The sequence below is a fragment of the Agelaius tricolor genome, unplaced genomic scaffold, assembly GCF_023055355.1.
Source record: "Agelaius tricolor isolate 1412-34295 unplaced genomic scaffold, bAgeTri1.0.p SCAF_12, whole genome shotgun sequence".
Lineage (NCBI taxonomy): Eukaryota > Metazoa > Chordata > Aves > Passeriformes > Icteridae > Agelaius > Agelaius tricolor.
Genome location: NW_027269272.1, coordinates 19,358,759 through 19,377,580, shown reverse-complemented (window position 1 = coordinate 19,377,580; position 18,822 = coordinate 19,358,759). Strand labels below are relative to the sequence as shown.

The 18,822-nt window shown below is 37.6% G+C and overlaps 1 protein-coding gene across 2 annotated transcripts; it reads right to left on the bottom strand.

Moving 5' to 3' along the window:
• Nucleotides 1-113: 113 nt before the first annotated feature.
• On the bottom strand, nt 114-18,651 carry CCDC39 (coiled-coil domain 39 molecular ruler complex subunit). Of its 2 annotated transcripts, XM_071437992.1 has the most exons (20): nt 18,518-18,651; nt 18,001-18,120; nt 16,815-16,961; nt 15,646-15,804; nt 14,600-14,692; nt 14,385-14,513; nt 13,668-13,859; nt 11,936-12,039; nt 11,491-11,623; nt 8,376-8,570; nt 7,549-7,713; nt 6,845-6,982; nt 5,819-6,027; nt 4,495-4,618; nt 3,618-3,777; nt 3,215-3,321; nt 1,788-1,928; nt 1,459-1,638; nt 1,162-1,244; nt 114-552 (listed from the first exon to the last, which is right to left on the bottom strand). In XM_071437992.1, the coding sequence occupies exons 1-20, from the start codon at nt 18,617-18,619 to the stop codon at nt 399-401; spliced, it is 2,835 nt and encodes a 944-aa protein (XP_071294093.1). In that variant the 5' UTR covers nt 18,620-18,651; the 3' UTR covers nt 114-398. The 2 variants fall into 2 exon arrangements, with proteins under 2 accessions (XP_071294093.1, XP_071294094.1); XM_071437993.1 differs by lacking the exon at nt 1,788-1,928.
• Between the last annotated feature and the right edge of the window lie 171 nt (nt 18,652-18,822).

Sequence of the window (18,822 nt, the reverse complement as noted above, 5' to 3'; positions counted from 1 at the left end):
CATCCTCGTGCACTGTTACATTTGCTGTCTACTCCATGGAATGGTGCTGTGTCTGAAGGCAAGTGTATTGCATGTTCTCTGAGAGTAATGTGAAAAAAACCCAAAACCCCAACTTGAAGCAGAAGAGCAAGTTTTGCAACACCATTTATTGTCTCGGTAAGCTCAAGTGTGAACCCTTGGTTTGAGCTGTGGGGGGGATTTGCTTACAAGTGCTTGGAGGCAGCAGTTGTGTTGCTGAAGAAAAGGTTACATGGTGTCCAGGGAGATCTGCAAAGGTGAGTGGCAGAACCACACAACGACAATTGTACTTCAGCTGCAAGTCTTCCAGGTAACTCCATGGATATTAGTTTGTTGCAGAAAGTAGGAAATCTCAACGACAGCGGCCTGTAAAAAATGACTTAACTCTTCCTGCGTTGAGAAATGCCAGAGGTGCTGCCCCTGCTGGCTGGCTGTGCTGCTGCTGCTTCCTCAGGGGTGGGGATGGGCAGGGTCAGCTCCACCACTTTGGGCGGAGAAACCTCACTAGAGGCTGAAGTTCTTCTACTAGGAGCTCTGAAAGACAAAAATTTACTAATTAGGGTACAGAAATCCCTGCATCTAAAGCAGTGCTGCCAAGGGTGGCTCACAATGAAGCCACCCAGTGCCATCTTCATTCCAGAGACCCCCTAAAAGATCTCAGTAGCCACCACCACTAAATGGCTTCAGGAACCCCTGAGAATTTTGGATCATAACTAGGTCAGCATGACAGGTTCTATTTGAGCATACATTGAACAGGGGAAAAAGGTACCAGTAAAAGCATCAATATCTTCTCTAGTTAATTAGGAAGGAATGTTCACACTACCAAGTGTAAAATGTGGCTCAAAATTGTCCTTTTATAACATCAAACCACTTTTTTTTTAGTTAGAGCACAGTAAACAAAAGTAAATGTAATTATTCTGTAATTATTGGGTTTTCTAAACTGTGATGGATGCTGAAGTAAACTTCCTCATGTGCTAGAAGAATGTAGTAAATTTGAAGGACAGGGTAAGGAGAAAGTTTTTACAGAGTCTTCAGCAAAAAGAAAATTGAGATGACCTTCAAGAGTAAAGAATTCTTTCAGTTATGGACTAATTTTGCTGGTTTAAACTTGATCTTACAAAAACCTTGAGTGTTAGAACTTACCTGGTAGAAGGTAGTGAGCTCTGTGGGGACTGAGAAGTCTGACTACCACTGGGAGAAAGGGCCACAGGAAGCTCTAAATTGTACTAGAAAATTTGGAAAGAAAAAACAAGTTGACCTGTTGGTGTATAATAGGATTGGGATATCAGGAGCATTTATGGTGCTTGGCATTTGCAGAGATGCTGGAAGCAGGTGAACACTTCCCTGCTTTCCCATATTGTGAGTTGTCCTTGAAAGACAATCAGTACTAGGCTGGAGCTCTCACTCAAGATTTTGGTGGCAGTTAAGTGGAAAGCTCACCTTGTCAAAGTACATTTGAAAGGCTGCAAGTAAATCAGGATTTGCTTCTAGAACATCAGCTATCACTTGGTTGACAGTTTTGTTGAAGGCTTTCAGTTCCCGAAGATGAATGTCTCTCTCTTCCAGTGTTTCTGTTCCACCTTCCCTCTGAGACTCAATTTCTCTGGATAGTTTGGAACACTTAACACAAATATTTTTAAAGCATTATTCTTATGAAAATACAACACTTTTTCAGAAACCTGCTAAGTTAAAATCACAGTTTAACCCACAGAACTTAACCCACACTACTGTCTATAAAGTTAAAAGTTCTCATCAATAAACACACAAACCTGTTTTAGAACCCTGTTTAGTTTTGGCTTCTGTTCTTCAATGTCTTTCTTCAGCTGGAAAATAAGAGCTTGTTTTTCCTTCTTTTGCTCTTTGAGGAGGGCTTGCTGTGTCTGTATTACACCAAAGTGTTGTTGCATGCTCTGCAAATTCATTTGAACAGTAATATTACTTTATAAAGTAGGTTTGGTATCTTTTCACTTTTTGTATTTGTGGAAGAGTCTGTTGTCATTACTACTTGTTTCTAAATGTAGTTCAAGCAATTAGTGCTAATGCTAATTTGAAACTTTCTGCCAGTCCAACTGTTTGGTGGATAGAGACCTGGACAAAGAAACTCCCAGGTAATTTACATCCCTTCTAAATTCACTGGTAATGAAGTTACAGGTATGTCTTTTCAGATATATCTCATAGTGGCCAAAAACTATTTACTTGGCACCCTATCAATTTACCAGTGCAAGCTATCCTGAAAAAAACCCCAACATTGTTTCCTGTAGGAGAAGAGGGATACCTTTGACTGGAATGAATAAAATCAGTTCCAAAAGGGCAACTGGGTTTTTTAATAAATAAATAAAAGCAACTTTAAAAAATTAAAAGGCAGGAATGGGTTTGCTGTAACACCTCATTATATACTAGGATTTGGTCCCTGCTGAAGATCTGTGTCCCTTTTCTTTACCTTAAGAAATAACATCTCTGAAATAAGAGCTGTGTCCTGTGGTGGTAGAATAAGCAAAGGGAATGATTATTGACTGTAGGCAGTGACTCAGGGCTTAGAACAATCATGTGGAGTGACCATGTGCCTTTGCTTTTTCTGCCTAATAAAAGTATAACTGAAATGTCACACACCAGAATTAAGTGTTGCTCTTTCCTAAGGTCCAAGTGACGTTTTGATAACCAGGGGGGAACCATGAGTGATTCCTTGCTATGGAGCCTGAGACCACATGCTCTTGTTAGCCTGCATTCAGTGCTCAGCCTGCTAAATTGCAAGTCAGCTAATTTAATCCTGTTTAACTGAGGCACCCTCATTGCTAATAACATTGAATCTGTTCCAAAAACATCCTGGGGTGTAGATGCCAGAGTCCCAAACTGTGGATTTTTCTCTGTGGTGCTGGGCAGGATGGTGCCATGGTGCTGTGTGCTGCACACGTGGCTGCTTTAGTGGCTGCCAGAACAGCAGCTGTCAGTGCTGTCAGTGTGGGATTGTGAAACTTCCAGCTGAATGTGACTAAACCCCTGAAGTTTTGGTGTGATTCAAGAAAATTCAAATAATCACTTTTTGAAACGGGATGTAGAATCTTTTTAAAAATCATATCTTAATAAAAGAGCAGAAAAAAAAATTGTTCCACAATTTCCTATTCTTTCTCTAGGATGACTTGCATGGATTTAGCTACATGCTGCAGTCTTGTCTGACTGAACCTTACTTGTATTTTACCTGGATATTTTCTTGAAGTTCCTTGATCTTTCTTTTTTTGTATTTGTATTTTTCCTCAGCATCCTTTTTGTCCTTTTCTAGTTTCAATTTTTCCTCAAGATCCTCACCTGTGATCCCAAACAATGAAGCAGCATTATTGTTGTGCATACAACTCAATTTTCACTTGAAAATAACTGCATCTCAGAATATTACTATATTGGTGTTGGCAGTATTTCAGTGCCTCAAGGTTTGAGGGGTTTTTAAATACTCTCCTACTAATTCTAACTCACTGTGAAAAAGTAACTGACTTCATGAGGGAGAATCATTTTAGAGCTACTGGTTCCAGAGCCAGCAGAGGGCACAAAAGTTAAATAATAAGTATTATTTAGAATTGTCTTTTCTATCTAATTTCTATTTCACATACTTGTCTCAGGGACTGCCTTTAAAGAGTTTTTGTAGTGTCTGTTCCAGTTTTTAAGTACACACAAACTGTTTTCCATAGCCATGATTTCTTTTTCAGCTTTGCAGATCTTTGCATCCAAATCATCACCTTCTTGCTGAAGTGCTTCCTTTTCCTGTGCAGCCTGAAAGCAAACCCACTATTTTAGGTGACTGCAGACATACTGAAAATATTAAGATAATTATACAGAAAATATTTATTATACAGCAATATATAGGGGTTAAAACCACTTGAACTGAGATTTGTGTGCCTAGGGAACTGGAAGGAGGAGTTATTTACAGTATTGAAGTTCTTCGAGGTGTTTCATTATGGATACCTGCCTCTCTGCCTGAGCTCACTTAGTCCTGCCAGCAGCATCTACATTTTGTGGAGATCAAAACAAAGAGATTCTTATTCAAGAATCAGGGTATTGCATTTTGAATAAAGACTGATTTCCTCTTTTTTTCCAGGGAAAAGCTGAAGTATACATAGGCGATTGGTAAGTGAAAGAGGAAAGGAGACATTTTTCAAGCTATAAATCCCATATAGTAAAATGAAAGGTAGAAAGAACTTAAGATCCTGTGAGATTCCAATAAAGTTCTTTCTAGTTCTTAGTGGATTATACCTTGACCACTAATTCTTCTGTATTTGTAAATTAATGAGCACTGAAGTTTTCAAAGTGCTCAGAATTAAAGCTCCACATAAATTCTTGTTAAATTACTGTATCATTTAAATAACCAATGGTGTCAGATAACAAAACAATTAGACTCAAAGTAGGCAATAGGCAAAGAGGTTGTCTAAGAGCCCGGGGAAATCTATAGCTTAAATAATTGAATTATAATGAATGATGTTGATAAAATACCTTAATTACATAGTAGGCCTGACTTTTCATCTCCTCTCCTTCGGGTGGCATCATGGAAAGAGTAAAAATTTCATATTTGCGTTTCAGTTTATCAATTTTCCATAGGCGATCTTGAAATTCAGCACTGATTTGTTTGGGGAGAAAGTAAATGGGTTGAGAAAATGTTTGGTAGCGTTTTGTAGGCAGTTCTTGCTGCAGCAGTTTAAATTCCTGATGTTATTCCAGCAGCCTGTACCAGGAATTGTGCTGCTACAGGTCTTGGTGGTTTTCTGTGCTCTCCCAGCCACAAACATCCCTTGTTCTGGTTACCTATGTGCCTTTTTTAGTTCTAAACTGAGTCAAATCTGTTTTCACATCCCAGATCACTGCATCCCAGGAGGCTGTGCCACAGTCCTTGCCCAGATTTACAGGTTTGGCAATGCACTCCCAGAGCTGCCCCAGCTGATGGTACCTTAATATTCCCACTGCAGGATGAGTGTGAGAGCAGCCAGGAACAGCCCCTGATCAGACTCTGAGGGAGTATCCAAGAGCTGGGTGACACCAAAGGAAGTGGTGTCACCACAGGCTGTGCTCTCAGTCACACTAAATCACTCTAACTCCCATTGTGAGGGTGTGGGCAGCAGGGCAGCTCAGCTGCTGAATGTTCATTTTTGGCTGAATCTAGATACTGGGATTTCAGGGCTAAAACCATCCCAGATACTTTGGACTGATTATTACAGGAGGGAAACATTATTTCTATGTCATTGCTTTATAAGAGGGTACATATGAAATTAATAAGATTTTGTTTTATAGGACACATAAGGGAAACTTTATTAGTTAAAAAGAAGAAAAAGCCCAACCAAATGAAATACACCACAAAGCAAACCAGCCTTACTGTTTGAATCAAAGAAATTACAGTTTTATCAAGCAGCTGGAAGCAAGCCCTCTTTAAAAGCAACTTTTCTGTTTCATATACCTTGGCATATCTCCAGACACATGGTTTCACATGTCCAGATTATTTTGAAAAAGGCAGAGTCACACACACAGTGTTTACTGTAAAAAGATGTCTGTGACTGAGGCTTCCTCTCACTTCTGCTCCTCACTCACACACAGCAAGGCCACTGATCACTGTTCACTAAAGGGTCAAAGCTGCAGCCTGGGGGGTCACAACAGATGGGGCCTCTTGCTGGCCTCAGCTGTCACAGTAGATAACTTTGAGCAAGATTTATTTAATCTTCAATTTCTCTAATGGTGAAGCTGGGTAAAATGCTTCTCTTTTTAGTAAGTGCCCATAAAAAATGCACTTGATCAAAGTTACAGGTTGCATTTCTGTAAGAACAGTTACCTCAGGTGATGCCGTTCCTGATCCAGCAGCCTTATCTGGGAATCCAGCATTGCCTTATGGATCCTGATTTCCTCAGTTCTTTCTGCTATGACTTTCTTTAACTCCAGTTGTTGTTTTTCCAGTGTTAGGACTTTCTCTGCTTTATTACACAGAGTATTTCGAAGGCGCTTCAGTTCTAGTTTTAAGAGATTATCTTCCACCATCATCTCCTAATCAGTGCCAAATGGTATCAAAATAAGAAATCATTGTTTTAATTAAAATTATTTATAATTTATTAAGTTAATATTTATTCATTATTTTACCTTTAATATATACCCAACTGTAAAACTCAAAAAAGTTCCATGTTTAGGGAAAGAGCTTTCATTGATGAGGAAGTGCACCAGTGAAGTAAAAGGCAAAACTCTTTCCCCTGCTACTTACTCTGCTTTTTGCTACTATGTTAGTGCTTCCTTTAGGAAGGCTACTGCAGAAAAAAAAATGGTGCAGTAAGTGGAGGAGTGAGAACTGTATTCTTCTGCCTATCAAAATGTGAGGAAAGGATTTACACATTGTTTCTAATTCCTTAAATTGGAATACAAACTGATTCAAATCATCTGTTAGAAAAAACCTGCTTACAGTTTAATAACAATACTGTGCCAAACTTATTACTAGGCATCACAGCTTGAGAGTAAAAACTCAGTGTTATGTAAAGACATCCTTGAGCAGTAAATATATTTTCTATTTTAAAGCTATTGGTTCTCATGGGAAAAAATAACAACACTCCCTGACCTAGTGGACATTGTAGTATAACTAATGTGGGATTAAACTGATACTTCATCAAACTTCTTGCTGTGGAGGGAGGAGAAGCAACAGTTTGCCTAGTAAGATGATAGTGATGAAGATGACTTCAAAGTCTGGGAAAGAAGTGTAAATTAGAAAACTACAGAAGGTGTATTAATGTTTGTAATGATGTAGCACTGTGGAAGGCAGATGAAACCCCAAACTAAGAGTGTCCTGTGTTAGTAAAGTTGCAAAATAATACTGTACCTGCTTAATGTGTTTTGCTTTTTTTAACTCCTGAAGTGATCTCTCATTGAAAAGAGTTAGTTCTTCTATCTTCTCTATCAAACCACTTGTTTCTTCTCTTGTCTTATCAATTGTTCTCTTGGTGATTTGGACATCATTCTGTTTCAAAATAAGTTATATTGAGTTTATTTCAGTCAATGTAAATTGCAACAAAAGCTACAGTTAATTTTAAATGAGATGAGAAGTATTTAAGTCCTGGAACCAGGAACCATCACCATGATGTGCCCAATATATTGCTCTGCCAACTGCATGGCACGACCTCATGCCGAGTGCTGCACGGGGACTTTGGACAACCTTAAATGCAACTGTACTTACAAATTTATGAAAACTATAAAAGTAATAGCTTTACAAAACAGAACTCTCCTATTTCTGCAGAGGCCTAATGATAAACTCAGACATTTGCAAGCAGTCAGTCACATGTTGATGAATGTTCAGTTTGTCTTTCCAACATTCAATGCTTGTCTTCATGGTAAGGTGTCTCACCTGGGCAGTAATAATCTATTTTTTGGAAGTTACAGGGAATTTATGAAGTTTTCCACATGGGTTTCACACAGTTCTGATACCCTTTAATCAACTACCAACTTCTTAATTACTAAGACCCAATCTACTTAATTTGCTGAGGGTTCTAAATGAAACACAGTCAAAATAGGTTCTAAGGAAGTTACCTGAAGTTTCCTGTACAGTGACTGTAGAACATCATATGCCTTTTTCTTTTCTTCTAAAGTCTTCTTCAGTTCAGCAACTTTTCCTTCCAAAACTTCTTTTTCATCTGAATTAATCTCCCCTTCTAACCGTGACAGTCGTCTCTGTATTTGCTGAATATAAAAATCCTGTTAAAATAAATTTGAAGAGAATTAATAGTCTGAGATAAGCAATAAACTTGGATCTAAATGTTGGCTTTAAGACAGTCACCCAATTAAGCTATTGTTTTCTGGCTTTTAGACCTCATTAGCAAAATATCTCAGATGACTGATGAGCAGTGATGGTTTGGGGTAATCTTCTAGAAGAGTAACAAAGCACACTCAGCACAGGCTGCTGTAGGGAGGCTTACAATGGAGTTGCCATCTTGTTGCTACCAGTGGATGCTGATATAAAAGCAAATTTTCAAAGTGCATAGGAAATATGCACATAATCCAATTAGTAAATAACAGGATTTTGGCATGTACCTCTTGTATTGCTTTAAAAATATACCCTGAGGTGTCTGTGGTTCAGAGGGATCAAAGTAAAGAATGGATTTTAGGAATTAGTTGTAAAAGCAGCAGATCCAAAAAATAATGAAACACACAAGTGCAAAATGTAGGTGATATACTTTGTCAAGTTTCAGTAATTTCAATTTTATCTGTACATCTAGAAGCAGAAATAAATGCAGACTTCAAATGATACTGCATAACATTTCCAAAATGGAAAACTGCTCAAGATTACAGAATTCAAGCAATGTGCTATCAGTAGACTCAAGAAACAATCATAGCATGAAAATACATTATTATTTTACCTGGTTATATATTAATTCTTGTTGTTTTAACAGATCTGTGTCAAGTTTGCACAGTCGACTCTTGAGACTTTTAAGTGTTTTTTGACCTCCCTCAATTTCTGCCAGAATAATCTTCTCCTTATCACTCTGTGCTTTTAACTCCTGAGTCTTCTTGAAAAGTAGGTCCTTTAACTGTCTCATTTCATTTTCTTTTTCCTGGTGACAAATTGATCATTAAGTAGAAGAAATAAGTAATTCATCACATCAATTCATTTCTGAGAAATTGTTTTTATTAATCATAGATAGAAAAATATTATTAAAATATCCATTAATATGAACATGGAATTTTGTAAGTCTTCAAAATGGTTGGCAAAAAAACTATTTGACTTAAAGAGGAAGTAGTATTTTTTATTCATTTTTTAAAAATCTAATCCTACACTAAAATTACATGACTTTTTTTCCCAGTTATAGGAGTGTTCTTCTTTTCAGCCTTTCAGAAAACTAAATTCCTGTCATTCTTTTCAAAAAAATCTCCTTACTGCCTCCAGCATCTGTGAATCTTTGAGGAATATAATACAAAGCTTTTCAATGGTTTATTAAATTTTGTAACTCTGTGTGTGCACATATATGTACATGTGTGTTTATCTAAGATGGAATCATTCTGAAAAATAACACTTTCTAAAATCACTCCCTCTTTCTCAGAGGTAAGTTGCCATTAACACCTAAATCAGTTCAGGAAATGAGCTTTTAGCAGGATAAAAAACAATGCTGAATATTTCAGGTAACCTGAAATGGACTGAAAACAATGAAAATTGAGATTATTTTCTTTTTATAACCCTAATAAGAAAAACAATTTTATTCTTTCCCTCCCTCCTTCCACCTCTCCCACACAAGTAACCAAAGACCTTCCAAAGCTCAGGCCATTGAGCATGCCAGTTTCCATCCTAAAACAAGGGATGTGGTTTTCCTTTCCTGTTCCAAATGACTCACATTGAGCTCAAGTCTGGTACAGATGTACATTTAAATTAATAGGCAAAACACCTGAGAAATCACTTTTCTACACTGAGTAACAATGAGTTTATTCTGGATTTAATATGTACTTAACCATCTTGCTGGCTTAAATAATGGTGAAAGATAATTTAATGCCTTCTCTAAGGGATTTATAATCACATTGCCCATTCTACCCAACAGATTTTTTTTGTAGTTGAACTTGCTGTAAGTGCAATTCCAAATTCAAAACTCCAGATGTGAAAGGCAAGTGTAAGTTTAATAAGAAATGATTATGGACTGTAGGACATGTCAGTAGGCTTTGCATCATGCTTGAACAAAGGAACTTTCTTCTGGAAGCAAACTGATTTTTAAGCATGTGCCAAATGCTGAGCTGTATTTCTGATGCTAATAACAATTATAAATTCATCCACTGACACTGGATCATGATTTGACCTTCACTTCATGGTCCTTACTCCATATCTGAATTAATTTCTTGAACAGAAATTGTTGCTCTCCCTTGAAGTGAGGTTGTTAAAAGAGATAAGACATTCAATAAGCCTCACTGTTCAACAGTGTTTTGCCACAAATTGAACAGGGAGAAGTACCACAGAACTAAGAGCAAAACAGTGACATTTCATCCACATTGTTCCTGTAAATATCTCTTCACAGCAAATTAACAGATGCAGCAAATAGCCATGTGTGTCTAATGGTGATGGAAGGGAGGCTTCTGACTAATACATTACAGACATTGTTCAAGAACAGTTCATCCTAGCTAAAATATTCCCCTGCAGCTGTGGAGCTGCCAAGCTCAATGTCATCTTAGGTTATCTGCCACAGACATGGGTAAAGAAACCCTGCTAAGGCTTTTGCCACCCTGGAAACTGTCTAAAGGGGAAGAAAAGAAGGTTTTCATTTTGATGAAATGCTACATCATTACTTGTTTTCAAATTATCTGAAAAGCCAAAACAGCAAGGCGTGTAATTTAAGAAACTCTCTATAAAGGAAAGACATCCCATCTCTAGTTCCTGAAAGTGTATTTAAAATGTGTGATTAATGCCTGTGGAGTTAAAAAGTTTGAAAAATGACATTCACTCTACTGCAAGGCATCATTTCACATGCATGCTCTAGGAAACACAAAATGGAGAAGAAAAAGAGAGCATACAGTGGTATGAGAGAGCATGCAGAGGGACAGCTTTGTTGTCAGTCGTGTGGGACACCTGCTGTCACATTAATTTAACCTGGTCATTCTGGAGCAATGAAAGCTTCAGCTTATCCAATGCTCAGTTGTCCAGCAAAATGCAAAAGAATATTTCTGTCATGTTCAGTCAGAAGCTAAGCAGTGAAAATACTTTAAGAGAATTAGTAGCAAAATGACAAAACAGTAAAAGGATTTCCTGAAATGTAGGAAAGTTGAGAACATTGCATTACATCACTGCATTTATTCAAAAGCTCCTTACAGCTAAGCAGATGATAATGAATTTTTTTTCCCCTATACTTAATTTTACTTAATTTGCAACCTAAGAACTGGGTTTTCAATTTTTTAAAAGTATTATTAGGCATGTTAAAAAAATAGTCACCTTATTATAGCTTGTATATGCCACTTCCCAGATCAAAATCTTTAATCACAAAAATGAATTTAAAGTGAGCCAGTAATTATTTAACAGTCCACAAGTTGGATGTATCAGAGTATCATGCTGTAGAATTAAAATAATGAAGAGCAGACCAGGCCAGCCAAATCTGATTAAAAGATTTCTAAATATTTTTTAAACTGTTTGCCAAAATCGCAGCTCTTTGCAGGTTTATAAATTTTGGTGGTGTTTTACTAGAGCCAAGAAGTTTTTGGTGGCAGTGATACTGAAAAGTCATCCTGACAAGATTCTCACTCTTTAAAAAACTTATTGATGGGTATCAGTATCCTGAACTAATATAGTTGGAATTACTAGGAGCATTTATTTTCTTTAAGAGTTTTCTCAGCACAGACATATCTACATGCACACTTCAATATTTGATGAAATAGCTACACATTCTATCAATACTTTAATTTCATTTTAATAGAAAATTTTTAAATTAAAGAGATAATTTTAAAATATAAAGCTTGCAAATACAAACAAATCTTCATTTCTAGAAAGCACAAAAAACATTTTACCTCAACACTTTTTTCTTCTTCTTTCAATATTTCTTCCAACCTCAAAGCTTTCTCTTCTGCTGTGAGTGTCTCCTCAATTGCAAGCTTCAGTTTATCAGAAAGACTTGCATTTTTTTCATTAAGAAGTTTTAAGCTAAACAAAATAACAGAGGTTAAATGTAGGTTCCCTGGACAATGCTGCCAAAAGGAAGCAGCAAATCTGACCGAGCCTCAGTCTAAACTTCAATCTATGATAAGCAAGGCCCTGATAATTTTTCCCCCACCCTTTAAAAACAAGGATTACCAAGAGTATTTTGCCTAAATTACCCAGTGCCAAATCTATGCATAAATAACCAGAAAGTTGGAAGTTTCAGTCATCAACATTATTTAAGGTTCTTTTCTATCTCAAGGATTTGGTTGTATTATTAATCCTTACAAATGTTATCTTTAAAGGTCTGTTTCTTACCTGGCTTGTTTTCCGTGAATTTCTTTCTTCAGATTGGTGATTTGTGTTCTCAAAGACTCTAGATCAGAAGCAGTTCTGTTCACAATAGATTTCAAATTCTGCAGCTAATAAATGACAAAATTGAGCAAGAAAGCTCTTACTTTCTTTGGTACATGGTAAGATACTTAAAATTTTATTTTCCTATTTATTGGAAAGTATTCCATTGCTTTTAACCAGTGCTCTCCAAATGAGGAGTGCTGCAAATTCTGAGGTACTGTAAATTGGCCCAGCTAGTAAATTCAATAGACAAATTACACAGTATGAGTACTAGGAAAAAATATAATAATTAAGAACATGAATTATGGAGGTGCTATGGACTGCAATTCTTATCCAACAGCATCTCTGTAAGTGGAACCATGGTTTTATATTGCACAGTTGACTTGGCTGAGGTTCTTTGTGAATATGGATAACCTTATATATCTAATAAACATTTCTATGTCAAACTTTGCTGGATACATAAAATTATTTTGATTAAGATATCACTGTGACAAAAATACACAGATATTTAATTTGGTAAAAAATACATGACAGCATTCATTTATTAAATAGGATAGGAATACAATCAGTAGCTCTTTCATCTTCACAGTATCACTTAGCCGCATAAGTTTAATTGTTTTCACTTTCACAGATGAAGAAAACTGATCAGGAGCATGTATAGCAGGTTTCTTAGGGGTCACAAGTTGTTGGCTGAACTGTCTCCTTCCCTCCTTGTTTCTCACATGCATTCCACAGATATTCTAATCAGGGGAGACTGTTCTATTATCCCATCATGGAGCATTAATTGTGAAAAACTTCAAGCAAGAATCTCACAGCTTGAGATGAAAACCGAGCAATTCTACAAACCCTCAAGCTTGCATGAATTATAGGGTAATCTAATAGCCTACACCTTGTTTGAGCTACCTACAGTTTAATTAGGAGATCAGTCTATAAACCACCTGCTACAGAAAAGCTATCCCAAAGTTAAGGCAACAGCAGATGCAGGGTTTTTCAAAAATCACTAAGCTTGCTGAGTACCCCAGTGTTAGCATTTTCTTGTTAAGAAAAAACTTACTCAGGTAATACAAGTGTATACCTTCTCAGCAGAGCCATGAAACTTGAATTACTTCTTAGAAATACTTCTACAGGCATTTAAGTAATTAAGCAGTGCAGCTCATTCCCAAGTTTAAGTGCAAATTCAGTATGGACAGCATCAAGCATGGCTTGTTCACAGGGCAGCCCTGTCCCACTGCCTCTTGATTAGAAAGCCACGTGAAAGCAGTGGGTGTTTTCCCCAGGAATTGTAACCTCACTACCAGGCCATCAACTCACACCCCTGAGAGCACAGGACAGGAATTGTTTGGAATCTGGAAGAGATTTCTCTCATCTTTATACAATACTGCAGTCTATGTCTGCTAAAGGAAAGAAGCCTCCTGAGGCATCTAACAGTGTTAGACCATTTAAGAGAGAACTCATCCATTTTACACCCACACAACAGAGAATACATTCCAATCTTTTCACCACTCTCAATGACAGGATTAAGTTGAGGGTTCAGATCCCAATAAACAAGACTTGGCTGAGAAAAGCAACATTTTGCTGAATTATTAAGAGCCTAGTATAAAACCAGAGAAAAGGAGATGCTATTCCTGTATTTCCTCCATCTGGTGCTCAGTTCTAGTTTCAGTCTGTTTTCCTGAACTGTTTGGTCACCCCTTACCTCATCCTGCAGCTGAGTCCTTCGAGTATCCTGAGCCTGGAACTCCTTTCGGAGGTTGTTTGCTTCGCGCTCAGCAGTGAGGATTCTCTTTTCATATTCCATGTTATTAACAGTTTCATTCACCAAAAAGGCAGTCTTCTCTCTCAGCAAAATTTCTTTGTTTCGGATCTCCTGTTTTATCTCTGCAATTAGCTGTCAGGATAAAAACTTCTTAGATTGGCTTGCATTAGTTGTGTTAGATTAATAAAGGGTACAACCAGAAGATCAATTCCTATTATGATTACTATTTTCCTGAGACAGCCCAGTTATCATTCTTAAAATTACTTTATTCCATGGATACATCACACCAAACACTACAGTGGTTTTGGACAGGAAACTTCCATAATATTCCAATAATTTAAAAACAAAAAGACACTGTAAACTCTTATGAAAATAAAATAATTCTTTATTGATTGAATTGGGGAAAAAAGAAGCTAAGCAGAACTTCAGGTAGACTTGAAACAGATGAAATTAAACAGGAAAATTACCAGCATTAATGATGCTTGCTTTACCTGACAGATTTATAGCTACTCAGTGAAAATTGTGCATTTTGAAAGGTTAAGTAAAACATTAGCTACTCAGAAAATTATACTGTAGTTTTGATGTTAAATAAAAAACAAAAAAAACACCCCAAGTCAAACCCAAACCCCAGAAATGGTTCAATTACAGCAGTTTTACCAAAGCACATTGATCTATCTCCTGATCTCTTTTCTGCATCTGATGAATTGCATTCTCCCACTGCCTGATGACTTCTTGCCTTTCTTGATGAACCCTGCGAAAATCCTCAGCTGCTCTGTCAAGCTCCATCTGTTTAAAAGAAAGCACCTCCATGATTTCAGAAGTTAAAAATGCCACATATAAACAAGGGATCTTTGAGAACCTTAAGCACAAACCTGGGCTGTGATGGTTTCTGTAAGCTCATTATCCAGAGCTCTGCGCTTCTGGTTTGCTTCCATGGTCAACTTTTCTATCTGAAGGTTTAATGCCTAAAATGAAAGGATATGAAAATATTTGAAAATTAAGTATTTGAAAATAGATAGATCACATTTTATAAATTCTTAAAGCCCTGCTACAATCAGGGCTTAAATTATTGAGGCATCAATTTCATTGTGTTTTAGAAAACAAAAGATTGACAGTGTAGCCTCCCAAATTTTCAGTCAATACAAGTGGCCATAAGAACCAAATTTCAGGAATGCCTAAGTAACCCTCAAGTGATGTGTGTAAATGTGTGTGTGGTGTCCTTGGCATACAGCAGTGAGAGTGTTTGTGTAAATCAAGGTTTTTGGGCTAAGTATTTAATGACTCAAAATCAAATTTTTCCTTACTGTATTTAAATAATACTTAAGAATAATAATATTAATAAAGAATATAGAATATTTAAATAGAGTAATAACCAGGGTTACTTATCTCTATATTAATAATATACTTGGGAACTCACCCTTATAAACTCTGAACTTTTGACTGGTTTCCTCTTTATACAGACATATATGTTTATGTTTTCCCCTATTCCAGGATGCTTTACTGAAGCAGCTGTAATTTGTTCTCAGCAATATCAATAAATTCAGTTCTAAACGGAAATCCTCCACTATTCACTCATACTTGGTGTGAATTTTTGAACTAACTCCTCTTAATTCAGTAGCCCTGTTTTCTAGACTTTATTATCTATTTGTGCACTCTCTCAAAAAAATTAAATCTTATGCAGATGAATAAGTAAATTAATGTCTACTATTATGTCTCTCATTATTGTAAAACCTGCTCTCTCAACTTCAAAATGAGCCTAATATGGAATTGCACTGTTGTGCTAAATGGAAACCAGGTTCAAAGCAGTGTTGCACAAAATCTTGTCTTCATTTTATCTGACTTGATAACACAACAAGGTCTTTAAGTGTTAAAATGGTTCTTCCTTTGGTTTCTGAAAATTGCTGTCATTTCTACTTACTCCTAGTTTCCCTTCATCTTGCAGTGCATACTTCTGGATTGCACTGGCGTCGTTATCTGTGCGGTTTAATTCCTTTAGCCAGCTCTCCAGAAGTTCCTCATCCCAGTCCATCTGCTGTTTTAAGTTTTCCAGCTTCTTAGTGTTCTTTTTTATAGTATTCTAATGAAAGAAGAGAAAATGAAAGGTTCGATATCAAATGTCTAATACCCATTGAATAGCAATTGAAGCAACCAGTTCAAGCTACTGCTAACAAGTCTGCCCACATCTTGTCCACAGAATTGATAGTTTTCTTTTTTATTAATTATACTTGAGGAATGCTATTGGACATCCTGGTCTTAAAGAAGAAACAAGCCAGTAGGTTGCCACAAATTTAAAATGCAAATAATTTTAAACAGAAAAGTCAACCTCTGGCAAAATATACCCATATTTGTTTCATATAATAAACTGTCTGAGGCATCCAAAGGTAAAGTTTCTCCCTCACTCATTGAGGCCCAGTTGTTAGACCCTTACCCTACATATCAATTTTCAAATGGGACCTCTTCACATGACTGTGAAGAGACATCCTGACACAAAAATGAGAGAATCTAGATCCAGATGAACAGTGTGAATATACTCATCCTGCTACCCTTTCTGAGAGACTGGAAATTACAAACAGACTTAAAGAAGAAAAAGAGCAAATTTTAAAAAATATAATTAAATAATGAATAGAAAGAAAAAGAGACAGTTCCAAACCCAGAAGACCACCTGTAATTGAATAGCATTACACTACTTTGTAACTTAAACGAAATCTTTGATCTTGAAATTATGTTCCAAGTTTATTTTATGTAGAGAAGAAGACTTGCCAACAACCATTTGATTTTTAATCCACTTGGAAAATACCTGTGAGAATTAGAAATACAGTGAGATGGATGTGTGGCTGTGTATCTGGCTTTACAAACAGAATTCTTTCATATCTAATTAATATTTGCTAAGTCTTGACCAGTCTATGCAGTAACATTCTCAGTGTCACTCTACTTGCCTACACAGGGAAAAGCCCATCCAGATCATCTACTACACTTTATAAGCTTTATTATAATTAACTATTCATTACTTATACTACCATGTGCAAGTGAGGACAAGCCATAAAATTTTGCAATATAGGTGCTCCCTTCCAAAATTTCAAACCTTACTTCTTGAGTGGTTTTCTTTTCTCTCAAGGAAGCTATCTCATCTTTCAGTCGTTTAATGTCGTTTTTGAGACGTCCATATTCTCTCTCAGCAAGGGCTTTAAAGTGATGTTCAGTTTCAATTTCATTCTCTTTGGCTTTGTAAAGAGACTGCAGAATAATAAAGTTCAGTATTTTACAATAAACAAATGGCATACATCAGCAATCGTTTCTTTTATACATAACTGAATCCCAAGTCAGAGGTGGTTTCACCATGTAAATGAAGGAATTTTCAGAAAAAATTTATGGGTTTGATTTTAGTATCTCAAATACACATATTCTTATATATACATATGTATACCTTGTATCAAGTATCCACAAATCAATCTTTTGTAGCCCTAAAAACTCAATTCTAAGATTTTTCACCCAAGATTTAGAAACTTAGCATTTCAACATCAAAATCTTGATGCTTTTGATCACCAGTAACTTTACTGGTGATCAGGTCCAGGAGGCATAGCAAAAAAATATTTTATTGTTCTGTGCTGATAGAGACCTCCCCTGCTGGCCTACAGCAGTACCTGGATATTGCCTAACTTTTCTTTCCTTTAATTCAAATTAATGCTTGAATCTGGCCAAAAAAATTAAGAAGTTTTTCAGCTGCAGGGAAGTTCCTTAAGACTTTTTCACCAGGATATTTTATTTGAAAGGTGTAAATCTTTGTCTCAAGACTCTTTAGAAATCTAAACTAGCCCTTTTGGTCAGTTAATTCAGAGTGTAGGTAAAGACTTAGATCTTGACCATCTCACTTCATTTTTCATGTCTGTGAATTAAGTCTTCACCAGCATTTCACAACTAATTCTTCACCATTATAAAGATTATAATCTTTTTTTCCTTACACTGGTGTTTTTCTTGACCAATTTTTTTATTTATTAATACCTACAAAAGTTCCCATTCAGGAAGAATTCTAAAATGCACCTTTCTGGCTTTTTCCTAGGTACAGTACTTTGAATTTGGATGGTCTTAATGACCATCAAATAATATCACTGAGGTATGTAGTTTAACTTTTGTTTCCTGTGGAAATCCTGGAATAAAGGCCTAACAAATTTCTAACAAAGCTGGCAAAATAGATAGGGACACCAGGCACAGAGAGATACTCAGGTTACAGCTCTGTCTGACTAAACGGATCTGCTGGAGGGGGTGGCTGATTTACCTGAGAAAAGTTTATCTCTTGTCTCACGTTTTTCAAATGAGATGTCATTGCCTCTATGCGCTCCTCACAGTTGGTCAGCTCATTCTGCAGGTCCTCTTTTTCCTTCTGCAACTTGTGCAGCTGTTTAAGAGTCAGAATCGTCAAGTTACTGTGTGTGGATACCTGCTTATTACCTGCAATTACCTAAATACAGTCACTGCAAGTATTAATGAAAAAATAACGTAAGAAGTAGCTGCGACATCCCTCCAAAGCAGTGAAATGAGGGATTTCAGGAGAAAACTTGGAGTTTGCTGAGGGAAGGGACAACTTGCACCGCTGCTCCTGCGGGGCTCGGGGGATGCGGGCATCGCCCTCCCGATCCCCGGGCAGCTCCCCGGAACCCGTGAGGTTTCCTTCCATCCATCCATCCATCCATCCATCCATCCATCCATCCATCCATCCATCCATCCATCCATCCATCCATCCATCCCTCCCTCCCCGGCCCGGGGGAAGGCCGGGCTCCTCTCCCCGCGCTCACTTCGTCCTCCAGCGCCTTGTTCTCGGCGTTGGCCACGGGCACAGCATAGCCGGGCTCCCACTGCAGATCGGCCAGCACCAAGGCGGCGGTGGGGTTCTCCATGGTCGCGGAGGGGCCCGCAAGGGCCGGGGCTGCGGCAGGGCCGGGGCTGAGGCGGCTCCGGGCGCTTGGCAACGGCGGCAACGGCGGCAACGGCGGCTCCGGCCGGGAGGGGCCTCGGGCGGCGCCGCCCCCGCTGCGCCCACGGGCCGGGCCGGGGCGAGCCGGGCCCGGTGCGGATGGACGGGGCTCGTTGGGGGTCAGCG